This window comes from Syngnathus scovelli, chromosome 7 (assembly GCF_024217435.2).
Source record: "Syngnathus scovelli strain Florida chromosome 7, RoL_Ssco_1.2, whole genome shotgun sequence".
NCBI classification, from domain to species: Eukaryota; Metazoa; Chordata; class Actinopteri; order Syngnathiformes; family Syngnathidae; genus Syngnathus; species Syngnathus scovelli.
The window spans coordinates 8,711,764-8,726,125 of record NC_090853.1 but is presented as its reverse complement, the minus strand read 5'-3'; the positions used below and the strand labels follow the sequence as shown (position 1 = coordinate 8,726,125).

The 14,362-nt window shown below is 41.6% G+C and overlaps 1 protein-coding gene across 1 annotated transcript; it reads left to right on the top strand.

Moving 5' to 3' along the window:
* Positions 1 to 4,762: 4,762 nt before the first annotated feature.
* On the top strand, positions 4,763 to 12,504 carry klc3 (kinesin light chain 3). The gene is made up of 14 exons (XM_049724692.1): positions 4,763 to 5,001; positions 5,848 to 6,082; positions 6,223 to 6,288; positions 6,367 to 6,534; positions 6,718 to 6,790; positions 6,866 to 7,017; positions 7,106 to 7,188; positions 7,349 to 7,436; positions 7,515 to 7,616; positions 9,991 to 10,164; positions 10,227 to 10,326; positions 10,735 to 10,909; positions 11,150 to 11,216; positions 11,280 to 12,504. Exons 2-14 carry the CDS (start codon positions 5,867 to 5,869, stop codon positions 11,358 to 11,360), a joined length of 1,545 nt encoding a protein of 514 aa, XP_049580649.1. The 5' UTR covers positions 4,763 to 5,001; positions 5,848 to 5,866; the 3' UTR covers positions 11,361 to 12,504.
* Positions 12,505 to 14,362: the final 1,858 nt, after the last annotated feature.

Below are 14,362 nucleotides of genomic sequence, written 5' to 3'. Positions count from 1 at the left end.
GCGGGCGGGCCTGCTGTTGTAAAAGGCAACGAGGAACCGGGGTGGAGGCGACAGCTGCAGGAGGAACGTCGAGACCTTTCACCTCGCGGCCCGCCGCAGTCGGCAGGACCTGCTTGTGCGTGATGTGTTCGCAAGCGTGTTCTCAGTTTCAATTAACCGTGTACACAACATTTTCTCAGCCATGTTCAACAACTGTATTTTCAACTATTTTTAACAATACGCGTTCAACTATGTTTGACACCCCTGTGCTAGGGCCTCACCAATTAATCATCCAGCTGATATTAGCGCTTTTAAAATCGCTGATTAACATCAGACAAAGATAATGATGTTCAAATAATCAGAGCAGAATTTCTCTGAAAGGATTTGGTGAAGCTCAATCTCCTTCTAACTGGGTGGGCCACTTGAACAAAAATATGTTCCACTGGAGCCTCACCGATTGCCATCCCATGTATGTGGAGCTTGTTTGGTCATTACTTTCCAAAGTAAAAGCAGATGCTTGTAAATGTCTTATTTTGACGAAAACAAACAAAAGATAATCAGTCCACTGTCAGAAAAGACTACAAAAATCTGAGAATTTCTGCTGTCGGGAGGCTGACATCAGAGGATTTGGACAATTTTAAGTCAAACACTGATTTTAAACGATTCCTAAAATAATTTTCGATTAAAGCAATTCGTTGTTGATCAATCTATTAATTTTGACACCTCTTGTAAGTACAGTACTCTTTTGCTGATGAGCAGTCTCGTGTTTATCCCAAACATACTTTGGGAATTATGACCAAAAGGTTCAACTTTGGTTTCATCAGCCTGCAACACATTTTTTGTGCATGTATATTTTATTATGGTATGTAATTGAGCTCTTTCTAATATTTTGGCAGCTAGTGAATTTTTTTCCTGTGAACTATCAGCTTGATATCATTACTCAGCGAGACCAGTTTTTGAGCTATGGAACGGATCACTGATGACTGAAGACTGAATATTTTGGGTGGGGGGACATGGGATGAGCTTCCTAAAATGCCCCCGCTTGTACTGTGAAGCTTTGCTCTAATTGCTCTCAAAGCTCCACTGCTAATTTGATAAACCTCAGTCATCCGCCTAACGCTTATTAAATCATTCTCAGATTATGCATACATGTGAGACACCTCACAAGAGACACCACCGTTTGAGACCCTGTACTAAAATAAAATGTTAGCCTGGGGACTAAATAATTTTTGAAAAGTCTCTGGGTTGTGTTGCAGCAGAAAACGTCAGCACATGAGCATCAGGTGTCACGGTCTGTGCTCTAAATCATCCCTTGGGCTCGGGTTTCACCAAAACAGGCCTTGGTGTGGCTTCCTAAATTAAACGCAAAGGCTGATTGCCATGATAACTCAACAGCGCTGGCTCATACAAGCAACTTTTCAATATATCGTGTGGATGTAATGACAGCAACTATTTCATGCTGACTTTTATAACACTGCCAATACCACTAAGGTCATATGTGTGCGTTTGTGCGCGTGTTCTCTTGCTCATATGTTACTGTGGCACAGATCCAGTTTCCCACTTTAGATGTTCACTGTATCCGCATACACCCCCACCTAACACACACACACACACACACCACACACCCCTTCCTGCACAGTGCCACAGCTGCCCACATTGACGGATCGCAAGGGCAGTTATATAAGCAGGAACAGCATGTCAAGCAATGCTTCACGTTAATTTACAACATTATAGTCAACAACATGAATGCATATAACCATATGATATGAACCAAAACACTTCACAAAAGTAATATATACAGCATTCTACTGTACATGATGGAAAACAACAACAGATCATTATGACAAAACATTTTGGTACATAACATTATGTGACATCTTAAATTTGACACATCACAGAGAGATTTTGGTTAGCAACCAAATTTGAATGGTTAAAAAAAATGGAAAGTAGATCAAATAAGTCTTCCAAATTGTGAAAACTTAAATGTTATGTGCATGTCCTCTGAATAGCTCAAGCCACATCCTTCCCAGCTGTTAACTGTCATTCAAATACTATTAAATAGATGCTACTTTGTTTACCTTTCTTCCACCTACACATTAACACGTATGAATATATCCCAGCAGGTTGTCACAGGGCTTTTTTCTTGCGTTAAAGTGGCCACGCAAGCGGAAAGCCTTTGTCCACATGCTGGCTGTCAAGTAAAACATGTTTCCCTCCAATCCTGGCACATCCTTCCCTAATGATGTTTGCGCACTCACAGCCGACAACGAAGCACTCTACAGCACCCAGGGTAGGTTAGTAGGTTTTGGGTAGTAGTATACATGTGTCACATGTGTTTGCCTGCATTTTGTATGCTAGTAACATATCTCTGGCATATTATACTTGATTGTCTTTGGACTGCAGCACCCCCTTTGGGGTCACATTTCATTGGTCTCAGTGGTCATGCAGTGTATTTTTATGTACATCATTGTCACATACCACTCTCAAACACCATGTCATGTTTCATCTCTATGGTCACATTCACAGCCTAAGCTTCACTTGTGTATGTGGGTTTTTTTTTCACATAAAGTTGTGTTGCTGATTTTGTCTTTTTAGGATGTAGTCACTGAACAAATTGATCAATGCACCCCAGTACGACTTTCTATTTTAGTGCCGGCTCCTCCGCCAGACCCGCGATTGGATTGCGTTGACTCAGCTGTCTCTGGTAATGATCCCACACCTCTCTCGCTCTCTGTCTTTCTGTCTGTCTGTCTGTCTGTCTGCCTGCCGTACACACACATGCACACACGCACACACGCACGTACATACATCATGTATCACACGTTTCCCCAATGCATCTCATTGGCCCACGTACTATGCCACAGTAGAAAGGCTAACAAATACGCAACTGCTACATAGTGTCCAACTGTGGGTGTGCGTGAGGGTCATCCCGTGGTGAACAGGTTCCAATGTCATGAATCTTTTTTAAGAAAGTAGACAAAGTATCAGTTATATCTTCAGCATGCTTCCTCACGCTCAGCTTTCAGGTCTAAATGAAGCAACATTATGCAACAAACACAATGAAACAAGTGTGTTTGTATGAGATTGTATGTAATGCACACATTTCAGTTATTGTGTTGCCTATTTAGACTTTTTAAATCACAGGTTTTCCCCAGTATCACAACAATTATGTAGTCTATTAAAGTCCAGAGTTTAAAGTAAATAAATAAAAACCTTAACAAGTTACTGCACTGAACAAAACAAAGCATGGTAATTGTATGCTTGTCAGTTACTGAGGGTGTTGTTGCATGGAAAAGGCCGTAATCAGGGATCACTTTGTGTGTGATGGAAAAATTCCTCACTCATCTTCCACTTTGATAGTGCAGCCCAAAGTTTGTTCAAAATTTTGCTGCAGCCAGCCTTTTTTACCCCTTACTGGTTCTCACTCACTTACCTAAACTGCCCATTCAGAAACAGAAGACAATTTAAATCAGGTAAGCCGATGTTCTCATTTCATGCGGCTCTGCCACCTCCCCAAGCTAAAATGTGACTAATGACTAGTCAACTTCAAGCTCAAAACATTCTGAATAAGTTAAGTTGACGAGTCGACAAGCCTGTACAACCCCAAGAATTTGAAGTGACCTCATATGGTTGCCACGCAACTTGCAGCTGAGCTGTTGGTCAACGGTCACCCTGCTCCTATAACACATACACACATGCACACAATGCTTTGCTATCCAATGTGATTTTAACAACAATCTGCTCACATTTTTCTGTGGATTGGCTGTTTAAGTCCCCCGACTAAGCAGCTGTAAGTAACAATAATAATTTCCCCAACTACTCAGAATCTTACTATGATTAAAACACACACACACAAAGACAAACACACACAGTTGCATGTTTATTACGTATTTATTTATTTGTGTGTTTATCTATTTTTAATTCAACTATAACGCAGGTCTATTGCATTCACTTGGAATAAAATTCTGACTAATATATTTTGGGCTTTGGTTTTGGATTTTTTTAGTTTCTGTTTTTGCAAAAACAACAAAAAAATCAGAATTGTTTTATGCCTTTGTTTTGGGGATCAGCAAAAAATGTTTTGTTTTTTCAAGCGAATGAAACCTTTTTCAAAACTGCATTAACAAGTGGATTGACCCACTAACACTTGGCTTGTTTTGCAAAACAGACACAAAAAAGACAAAAATTACAAACATTTGCAAGCTTTTCCAAGTCCTTGCCAGTGTAAAACACGTCTTGAAATTGGAGCAACTTAAAATTTTCCTTTCCATACTTCCTTCCTCCCACTTTTTTGCCTTCTGGGACTTTGCTTTGCTTACTTTTTCTTACTGCTGTAACCGAAAGAAACCACAACACAATCAACCAAGTAAATTGCGTACAGGCGTATCATGGAGAAGCAATCATTAAGCCAAAATTTAATAATACAGTTACTATATTATTAGTTATATTATAAGTACTATATTATAGTACTTCTCACAATTCTGACATTCGAGAAGCTCATCATCCAGGTGACGTCGTTTGGCTGCAGTGGATGCTGGGAAAAAATGGGATCAGGTAAGCGCTCTTGTCACAAACCATGGGGAGAATTACAGGAAGTTGGCAGCTTTTGCCTCCAGAATAAGATATTAAATTTATTGTGTATTAGTATTTTTTTAGGTTCATTTCATCATATGTACGATACGTAATTGCAATTAATATTGTACTTTAGAAGGTGAATATGTTTTTAAATTAGGGCGTTACTTCCCGGTGTTGTGGCGTGCTCTTATAATTTACTTTTTGACGTCATATTCGTAACCGGATGTGGATACCAGCTGGTGTTAGCACGACTGCTGCTAGTTGAGGAGGCAGCAGGTGGATCATTTACACCTTTAGTACTTTGTAACACCTACAAGCTTCTCAGCATCGCAAAAACCGGGAGAAAATGTCGCACAAATCCTAAATATTATTCACTTAAATGTAAAAACAGCATCTGCTCGCAGGGTATAAAGCAGACGAGATCCTGACGGAGTGTGGACTTAGCAGGTAGGCTAAAAATAACTTTTAGTGGGAGTGGAAATGAACCTACGTCTTTGTGTTTGTTTACTTTTGCTGCGAACTTGAAAATGGTTGCATATGTTACTTGTTCTATGGCAAACTTCACTTCATTTTGCCCATAAATCACTCGCAGTGTTGAGGTTAGGAGAGTTGTGTGTGAATTATTATTGTTTATCGCTTGCGGGCCCTTTGCACTTAGTGTGAATGGAGGATGATAAAAGAAGCAGCCTTTTATTTAAGTATGATGTCATTGGATGTAAGTGAAAACTAAATGTTAGAACAAATACATCAGGCAAGTCAAACAAAGCACTTCAATGCAGGAAAGTAACAGTTTTATTACTAGTTATAAGTGTGTGTGTGTGTGTGTGTTTTAAAATAATGAAAAGTATGTTGCAATTTTTCTATTATAAATTAAACAAACTACATATTTATAGCATTCAAAATGTTAATAAAAATGTCAAGGATAACATGTTTGGCAATTTTTTAATTTGAATTAAAAATAGGTCACAAATCATTCAACTTTTCAAAGTGCAACAAATTTGTGTGGTATCATTTAACCTTCAACTTTTAACTCTTTCTATTACTATGTTTTGAATATTACGGCATGTGGCAGGTGATTTAAAAACACTACACAATGCAAATTGCCGGACTGTTAAATTATACAGAAACATAATTATGTCACGTTGGAAAAAATGACAGCTAATAATAATGCAATGTCAATCATTTGTTAAGGGCGTATAAAGAAATTTAACTTGAAAACAAATTTTCTTGTTTTCATCGGAATACACATTTTCTTGTTTTCATCGGAATGTGTCTGGAATATTCGTTTTGAAGCACACAAGGAGGTGCGGCCATGTTGTCGGCGGAGGAGATCCTGTGCAGCACGCAGCAGGTGATCGCCGGGCTAGAGGCACTTCGAGGAGAGAACCGAAGCCTGCTAGAGAGCCTGCGGGGGGCAGCCCAGAGTCCTGAAATGGCGGTTGAAGGCGGCACCAGCGTGGAACAAGAGAAGAGCGGCATCATACGACAATCGCTGGAGAGGATCGAGCTGGGACTCAGCGAAGCGCAGGTTGAATCCTACACAAAAAGCCAACCAAACTATTACAAAGCCAAACTATGACTTGGGTGCTTTCATGGGGGACGGGCGGATAGAAAAAAAGACAACAAGCAGTAGAAATAAATTGTAGTACTTGTGTGTTGTGCGATCAGGTGATGATGGCGCTGTCAGCTCATTTGAGTTCTTTGGAGGCCGAGAAACAGAAACTGCGAGCTCAGGTGAGCCTGGAGACTGCAGCAGTGAGGAGAGTGAAGAAGACAAGGTGGTTCATCCCATTTGTTTTGCGTCCATTTCAGGTGCGCCGCCTGTGTCAGGAGAACCAATGGCTGCGTGACGAGCTGGCGGGCGCCCAGCAGCGTCTGCAAGAGCGAGAGCAGGACATGGTGACGCTGGAGGAACACAATAAACATCTGCAATTTATGGCCTCCATACGCAAGTATGACCAGGAGGAGGCGCCGCCACCGGTGAGACAAATCTTAGTAGCATGCAGTTTTATGTATATTATGCCTTTCTAATAGATTTTTTAATCTAGTATTTTGGGTGCTATTTACTGCTTGTCCCTTTTTCACCGATTTAGTTTCCTATTTTTTTGTGCATTTGTCATAATAGTTGTGTTTTCTGCTGGAATTTTTGTCAAATATTTCCAGGATGACAAGAACAAATCTTCCAAAGAGTCTCTGGATGACCTTTTCCCTGCCGAGGATGAAGAGTCATCACAAAGTAAACTCATAAACACAGAACAAGCTGAATAATAAAAATGACTTGAAAATGCACGTGTGTTGTGTGTGCGTCAAGTGTCGACCTCGCAGCACCACCACAGCAGCGCGGCAGCGGCAGCCCAGCAAGGAGGCTACGAGATTCCGGCTCGCCTTCGGACGCTCCATAATCTCGTCATCCAGTACGCTTCACAGGGACGATACGAAGTCGCTGTGCCGCTTTGTAAACAGGTGACCGCTGCGCTGCCGACGTGGGGGTTAAAATCTGACTGAAATGCGTTTAAGATCATATGACTCAAACTTGAAACACTCCACACAGGCCTTAGAGGACTTGGAGAAGTCGTCGGGCCACACCCACCCTGACGTGGCCACCATGTTAAACATTCTGGCACTGGTGTACAGGTGAGCCTGTTATTAGCATTCCTCAAGCCTTATTTGGACGTCATCCAAATGTATTACTGACTTGCCATTTACAATCTTTGCTCTTCAAATTAAAACGTTTTTTGTTTAGACTTTTTTTTTCATATTTATTTATTTTGTACAATTTATTTTTTATATTTAGAGACCAAAACAAATACAAAGAAGCTGCCAACCTGTTAAATGACGCCCTGGACATCAGGGAGAAAACACTGGGAATGGACCACCCAGCTGTAAGTTAGACACGAACACGCATCATCAAACAGCTTCTGACACATACTTTGTTTGTGTATGTGCGTGTGTGTTTGTAGGTGGCGGCTACGCTCAACAACTTGGCAGTGCTTTACGGGAAGCGAGGCAAATACACAGAAGCCGAGCCACTGTGCAAGCGAGCGCTGCAGATCCGAGAGAAGGTGAGTGAAGTTGAGCTTAAGCCCCAGTAACCGAGGCCTTAAAATGAAATCTCACGGTCTCTAAATACAAGTTTAGATTGTATCTTCCGCCTTTATTTATGGTCTAAATCTTTGTATTGTCCCCCGCCTACTGCCCATAGTCAGCTGGGATAGCCTCCAGCACTCCCACGACCCTCGTGAGGATAAGCGTGTACAGATAACGGATGGATAAATGTAATGTTTTGATATTTTATTTTCTAATATATTGTTCCCATATCGATTTTGCTTTTTTTGCACGCCTCTAATTTTTTCGTGGATTTTGGTTTTCACCTTATTATTTAAGTACCGTAATTTCCGGACTATAAGTCGCGGTTTTTTTCATAGTTTGGGTGGGGGGGCGACTTATACTCAGGAGCGACTTATATATGTTTTTTTTTCACAAATTTTTACTTGATCATTAAGACATCACTTACAAGTATAGTTGACCACTTCCCATGTTATTTTTAGTATAGTTGATCACTTCACATGCTTTTATTTCTTTATCTTGAACATATTCAAAACATAAAAAATAGAGAAAACATCAAATAAAGCAATTAACACTTTAAAGCACCATATCCAAGTCCACTGTCTGCTGTATGTACACTTGCTCCATTTTTGCTCCTCTTATATTTATTATTATTATTTATTATTATTTGTTTATTTATCATTTATTCAATACTCTTATTTATTCATTGTTAGTGCCTTCTTGGGGTTTTTTTGTGTTGCTTGTATGCATATGTGTACTATCTCACCGAGGGATAGTGGAAATGTAATTTCAATCTCTTTGTGTGTCTTAGTATATAAAAAAATATATCGACGATAAAGCAGACTTTGACTTTGATAAAACAACCAAAAAAAATTATATTTTCAGACGAAACTGGATGAGGGCGCTCTAAATTTTACCGTTGGCCGTGACTCATCAACTGGGTGGGCTTAAGAAAAATGACACCAAAAAGAAACTCATATTTTGCAGGTTACAAACTTCAAGTTGTAAAATATGCAGCTGAAAACAGTAATCGAGCAGCAGAAAGAAAGTTTGGAGAACCATGATGTACCAATGGATTACTATTTCAAGTGACGTCAGTAGCGCGGCGCGCCGGTTGTTTACATACAAACGTGCCCACACAAGGACTACCATCATTAGCGGTGATCATTTCTAAGTGACACGGAGGACAAAGAGTTTGAAGGAATTAAGGATTTGGAGTGACATAGAAGGTTTGAAAAACTATTATGGCTTTTACGCACGCCCGGTCTCTACTGAGTCGGGGGCCGACGCTCGGCCGAGTGGCTGTCCGCTGAACGGTGCGCGGGGCTCGGACATGGCCATTACGCACGCCCGGTCCTATGCCATGGAGCTCTCGTGTCTGGAAGTCCACGCCGCCACACGCTTGGAAGTTTGTTTTGTTTAATAAAGAGCCGTATACCAAACCCACGTCTATCCTTGTACTTTGTTAACGCTACAATATAGTTATATACTAGATCTGTGGAATAAAGACGAGGCTGACGTCAGGGCGCACGCGCGGCGATGTTGACAAAGGACGAGGAATTTGACCGATGGATTTAATGGATTTAAAGTGCACGGATGGTTTGATAATATTATTGGCTTATATTATAGTTATTTGAAATATAGTTTATCTATCGTTATATGAGCCTGTGGAATATTTTGAAGTGCAAGCGCCCTCAGTCGCGCGCACCCATTGTTGACAAAGAACGATCGATGGATTTAATGAATTGGAGTGACACCGATGGTTTTATAAACATGTTATTCATGTAATAGTTGTCCTTAATCACTCTATATGTTACGTCAGGCCCGTTCTCAGCTCTTTGTTTGAGTTTGTCACGTTAGCATACCTATCGTTTAGCCTGTTGTTGCTATTTAATGAATTGGAGTGACACTGATGGTTTTATAAACATGTTATTCATGTAATAGTTGTCCTTAATCACTCTATATGTTACGTCAGGCCCGTTCTCAGCTCTTTGTTTGTGTTTGTCACGTTAGCATACCTATCGTTTAGCCTGTTGTTGCTATCGTTTAGCCTGTTGTTGCTCGTTCATGACTGTTTTTGGTGTGGGATTTTGTCGAATAAATTGCCCCCAAAATGCGACTTATACTCCGGAGCGACTTATATATGTTTTTTTTCACTTTTTGGGGCATTTTATGGCTGGTGCGACTTATACTCCGGAGCGACTTATAGTCCGGAAAATACGGTATTTTTTGTGATTTTTTTCTATTTTTTCTTCCCCCCCTTATGATGTAAGAACTGCAAAACACAAAATCTTGCTGACAAATAAACTGCAATGATTGCCTTGAGATCCTGCATTAATGGGCCCAGTGGTACCTTGCGTGGTTTGGCAGGTGCTGGGCACGGAGCACCCCGACGTGGCCAAGCAGCTGAACAACTTGGCGCTGCTGTGTCAGAACCAGGGCAAGTACCAGGAGGTGGAGCGCTACTACGAGCGAGCGCTACACATCTACCAGAGCAAGCTGGGACCCGACGACGCCAACGTGGCCAAGACCAAAAACAACCTGGTGAGTCCAAAGCTATGTTGGCATGTGACCAAAGCCCCTTATCTTCCTCTTCTTGCTGTTAGGCGTCCTGTTACCTCAAGCAGGGCAAGTACCGACAAGCAGAAGCACTCTACAAGGAGATCCTTACCAGAGCGCACGAGAAGGAGTTTGGATCTGTGCAAGGTAACCCGAATTGTTACCCTGACAACTATATATATTGCATTGCTTGACAAGGTAAACCACTCTTCAAATAAACCTGCAATACACATGTCCTTTAGCAGCCAACAAGAAACATTTCAATACAATAATGAAAAAGACATAAGTTAAAACATATACCGTTCTATTTCAGGGATCTTCGTTTATTTATTTCAATACAATATTGAAAAACACGAATACATATACCCTTCTATTTTGAGAATCTTCATTTATTGCGGGTGGTTCTGGAACGCATCTCCCGTAATAAATGAGGAATCACTATCTGGATTTTTTTTTCCTATCTAAAATTTTGTGTTAAAGTCTTATTTTTCCTTGTACTTATTTGGATCATTGTCATAACATCAAATGTTTTTTCCACCCTCTTCGGTTGTCCAGGCGACGCCCAGCCCAGCTGGTCAGGTGGCAACGACCAAGCCGGGCAACCGGATGGCCCGCTGAGGCGAAGCGGCTCCTTCACCAAACTGCGAGAGTCTATACGGCGAAGCAGCGAGAAGCTGGTACGCAAGCTCAAGGGAGTCGACGTTGAGGAAGCTACCCCAAAGAATGTTGGGTAAAGTAACAGTTGTCTGTACGCAAAGGTAGCAACAAGTCAACAGTCAAAATGATATACTAATAAGTGTCCTTGACAGTTCTGTGATTATTAAAAATACAATATAAACACTTACATTTTGCCGGGAGATGTGAAGTCAATATGAAGAAAAAAGGCAGCATGAATATTGAGCAGTATTGTATGCAGTGAAACTGAATGAAATTAAGCACTGAAGGTTGTTATGTGGCTTCCTGTTTTCAGGATGAAAAGAGCCAACTCACTCAACGTGCTCAATGTCGGCAGCGGAGAAAATCAGGATGAGAGCCAGGTAAGCAAAAGTTGTTAATGCACACGCCTTGATACCAGTTTGAGTTCTGCTTTTGTGACTCAGTCCCGCCGCCTGATTGACCATCGAGGATTCAGCTCCAGTACACAGAACCTAAACAGGCGAGGATCACTCGGGACTACTTAACTACAATCAAGCACATCAAATATCCTTTAAGCCCCTTTTATACAGACAGGATTTTTGCACTTTCAGAGGGAGCATCAGAACAGTAACAGAGACAAAAATGCTAGAAAGGTGTTCTCCTGCTCGACAACTATTTTTCTTCACGCGACGTCATTAAATTATCTGAATGCACAACGTTGTGCTGACGTGTAAAAGTTTGCTGGGTTCTGATAAATGTTATCCGTTATGGCTCTGATGCATGAAAGGGAGGGCATCCAATTTCATTTTCTCTAAGAAAAAAAAAGTCTTTTGGGTTGTTTGTTTACATGCCGATGTCATTTTAAAACCTCAAAAGAAAATAATAATGGACGCAGGTGACTTACAATGTACAAAAAAAAACAAAAAACAAAGCATCAATGCTGGACCACACTGTTTTTTTTTGTTTTTTTGGACCACACTGTTATTGAGACCACTTTTCTTACACACAAAAGCAAAGCTAAATCTATTTTAAGAATGTGTAGTGTTTCTACATTGCCAACTAGTGGCCTGGCATGCTTATTATCACACCATTTTCAGGGGATAATGAATGAACTTACATGTTCATGTGATTTCTTGAATTTCTGATTAACCGCCGCCTCAACAGGAACTTACATTTGATACATTTCTAGAAAACGTTTTACATTCCGACAATAAATCTAATGCGTTTTTGCCTTTGAATGAAAATTATTTTCAACCATCATATCCTACATAATTTGTTTACATGGAACACTTGAGTTCCTCTCACACAACTGATGAACTGACTTTTATTCAACTCTTAAAAGCTTATTAGACATTTTAAACTGCAGCAGAAACTACCTTAAATAAAATATTTGTCAGCTGCATTGGAAGTTGAACTCCTAAGACTATTTCAAACTTTGGCATAATAAAACTCACAGGTTTTAACTATACAGTATATTTATATATTGACAGTAGCCTTTCTACTCTTATTGAAAACTTGAAGTTTTCACTGACTTTTTTACTGATTGTAGATTTTACTGTGGTGGAAAATGTCACAATGGCTGACAGAAACAACGTGTTACATATTATTCAAAACATGCTCATTTTCGTCCATAAGAATTGTTTTATTAGAATAGCTTCATGGGACATTTAAATAAAGGCCATTAACGTATTTTAATGTCTGTGGAGTAATTTTGTTTCATTTCACACCAGTGACGTGCGGTCAGGTTCATGACGTCACCCCCCCCCCACACACACCCCCTCCAGTTATGTGCAATCCATCCATCCATCTTCTTCCGCTTATCCGGGGTCGGGTCACGACTTATATATAATAATAACTTTTCCTCACCCCCCGTGGGTGGTCTCTTTTTCCCTTCAAGCTCGGGTCCTCTACCAGAGGCCTGGGAGCTTGAGGGTTCTACGCAGTATCTTTGCTGTTCCTAGTACTGCACTTTTCTGGACTGAGATGTCAGATGTTTTTCCTGGGATCTGTTTCAGCCACTCCTCCAGTTTGGGGGTTACTGCCCCTAGTGCTCCAATGACCACAGGTACCACTGAAGTCTTAACTCTCCAGGTCTTCTCCAGCTCTTCTCTGAGCCCTTGATATTTCTCAAGTTTCTCATGTTCCTTTTTCCTAATGTTACCATCATTTGGGATGGCTATGTCAACCACAACGGCTTTCCTCTGCTCTTTGTCCACCACCACAATGTCCGGTTGGTTCGCCATTACCATTCTGTCTGTCTGGATCTGGAAGTCCCAGAGGATCTTGGCTTGGTCATTCTCTACCACCTTTGGAGGTGTTTCCCACTTGGATCTTGGGACTTCCAGTCCATACTCTGCACAGATGTTCCTGTACACTATTCCAGCTACTTGGTTATGGCGCTCCATGTATGCTTTACCTGCCAGCATCTTACACCCTGCAGTTATGTGCTGGATTGTCTCAGGACCTTCTTTGCACAATCTACACCTGGGGTCTTGTCTGGTGTGGTAGATTTGGGCCTCTACTGCTCTGGTGCTCAAGGCCTGTTCTTGTGCAGCCAGGATCAGTGCCTCTGTGCTGTCCTTCAGACCAGCTCTTTCTAGCCATTGGTAGGATTTCTGGATATCAGCTACTTCAGCTATGTTTCGGTGGTACATCCCATGTAGGGGCTTGTCCTCCCATGATGGTCCCTCCAGCACCTCATCTTCCTTTGATGCCCATTGTCTGAGACATTCACTGAGCACGTCATCCGTTGGGGCCTTATCCCTGATGTACTTATGGATCTTGGATGTTTCATCTTGGATCGTGGCTCTCACGCTCGCTAGTCCTCGGCCTCCTTCTTTACGGCTAGTGTACAGTCTCAGGGTGCTGGACTTGGGATGGAACCCTCCATGCATGGTTAGGAGCTTCCGTGTCTTGATATCTGTGGTCTGTATATCTTCCTTTGGCCACCGTATGATTCCTGCAGGGTACCTGATTACTGGTAGGGCGTAGCTGTTAATGGCTAGGGACTTGTTCTTGCCATTGAGCTGACTTCTTAGGACTTGCCTTACTCGATGGAGGTATTTGGCTGTGGCTGCTTTCCTTGTTTCCTCGTCAAGGTTGCCATTTGCCTGTGGAATTCCAAGGTATTTGTAGCTGTCCTCAATGTCTGCTATTGTTCCTTCTGGGAGTGAGGCCCCCTCTGTGTGGATTACCTTTCCTCTTTTAGTCACCATGCGGCCACATTTCTCAAGTCCGAATGACATTCCGATGTCAGAGCTGTAGATCCTGGTAGTGTGGATCAGGGAGTCAATGTCCCGCTCGTTCTTAGCGTACAGCTTTATGTCATCCATGTAGAGGAGGTGGCTGATGGTGGCCCCATTCCTGAGTTGGTATCCATAGCCCGTCTTGTTGATTATTTGGCTGAGGGGGTTCAGTCCTATACAGAACAGCATTGGGGACAGAGCGTCTCCTTGGTATATACCACATTTGATGGTCACGTGTGCAAGTGGCTTGCCATTGGCTTCAAGTGTGGTTTTCCACTGTTTCATCGAGTTGGCGATGAAGG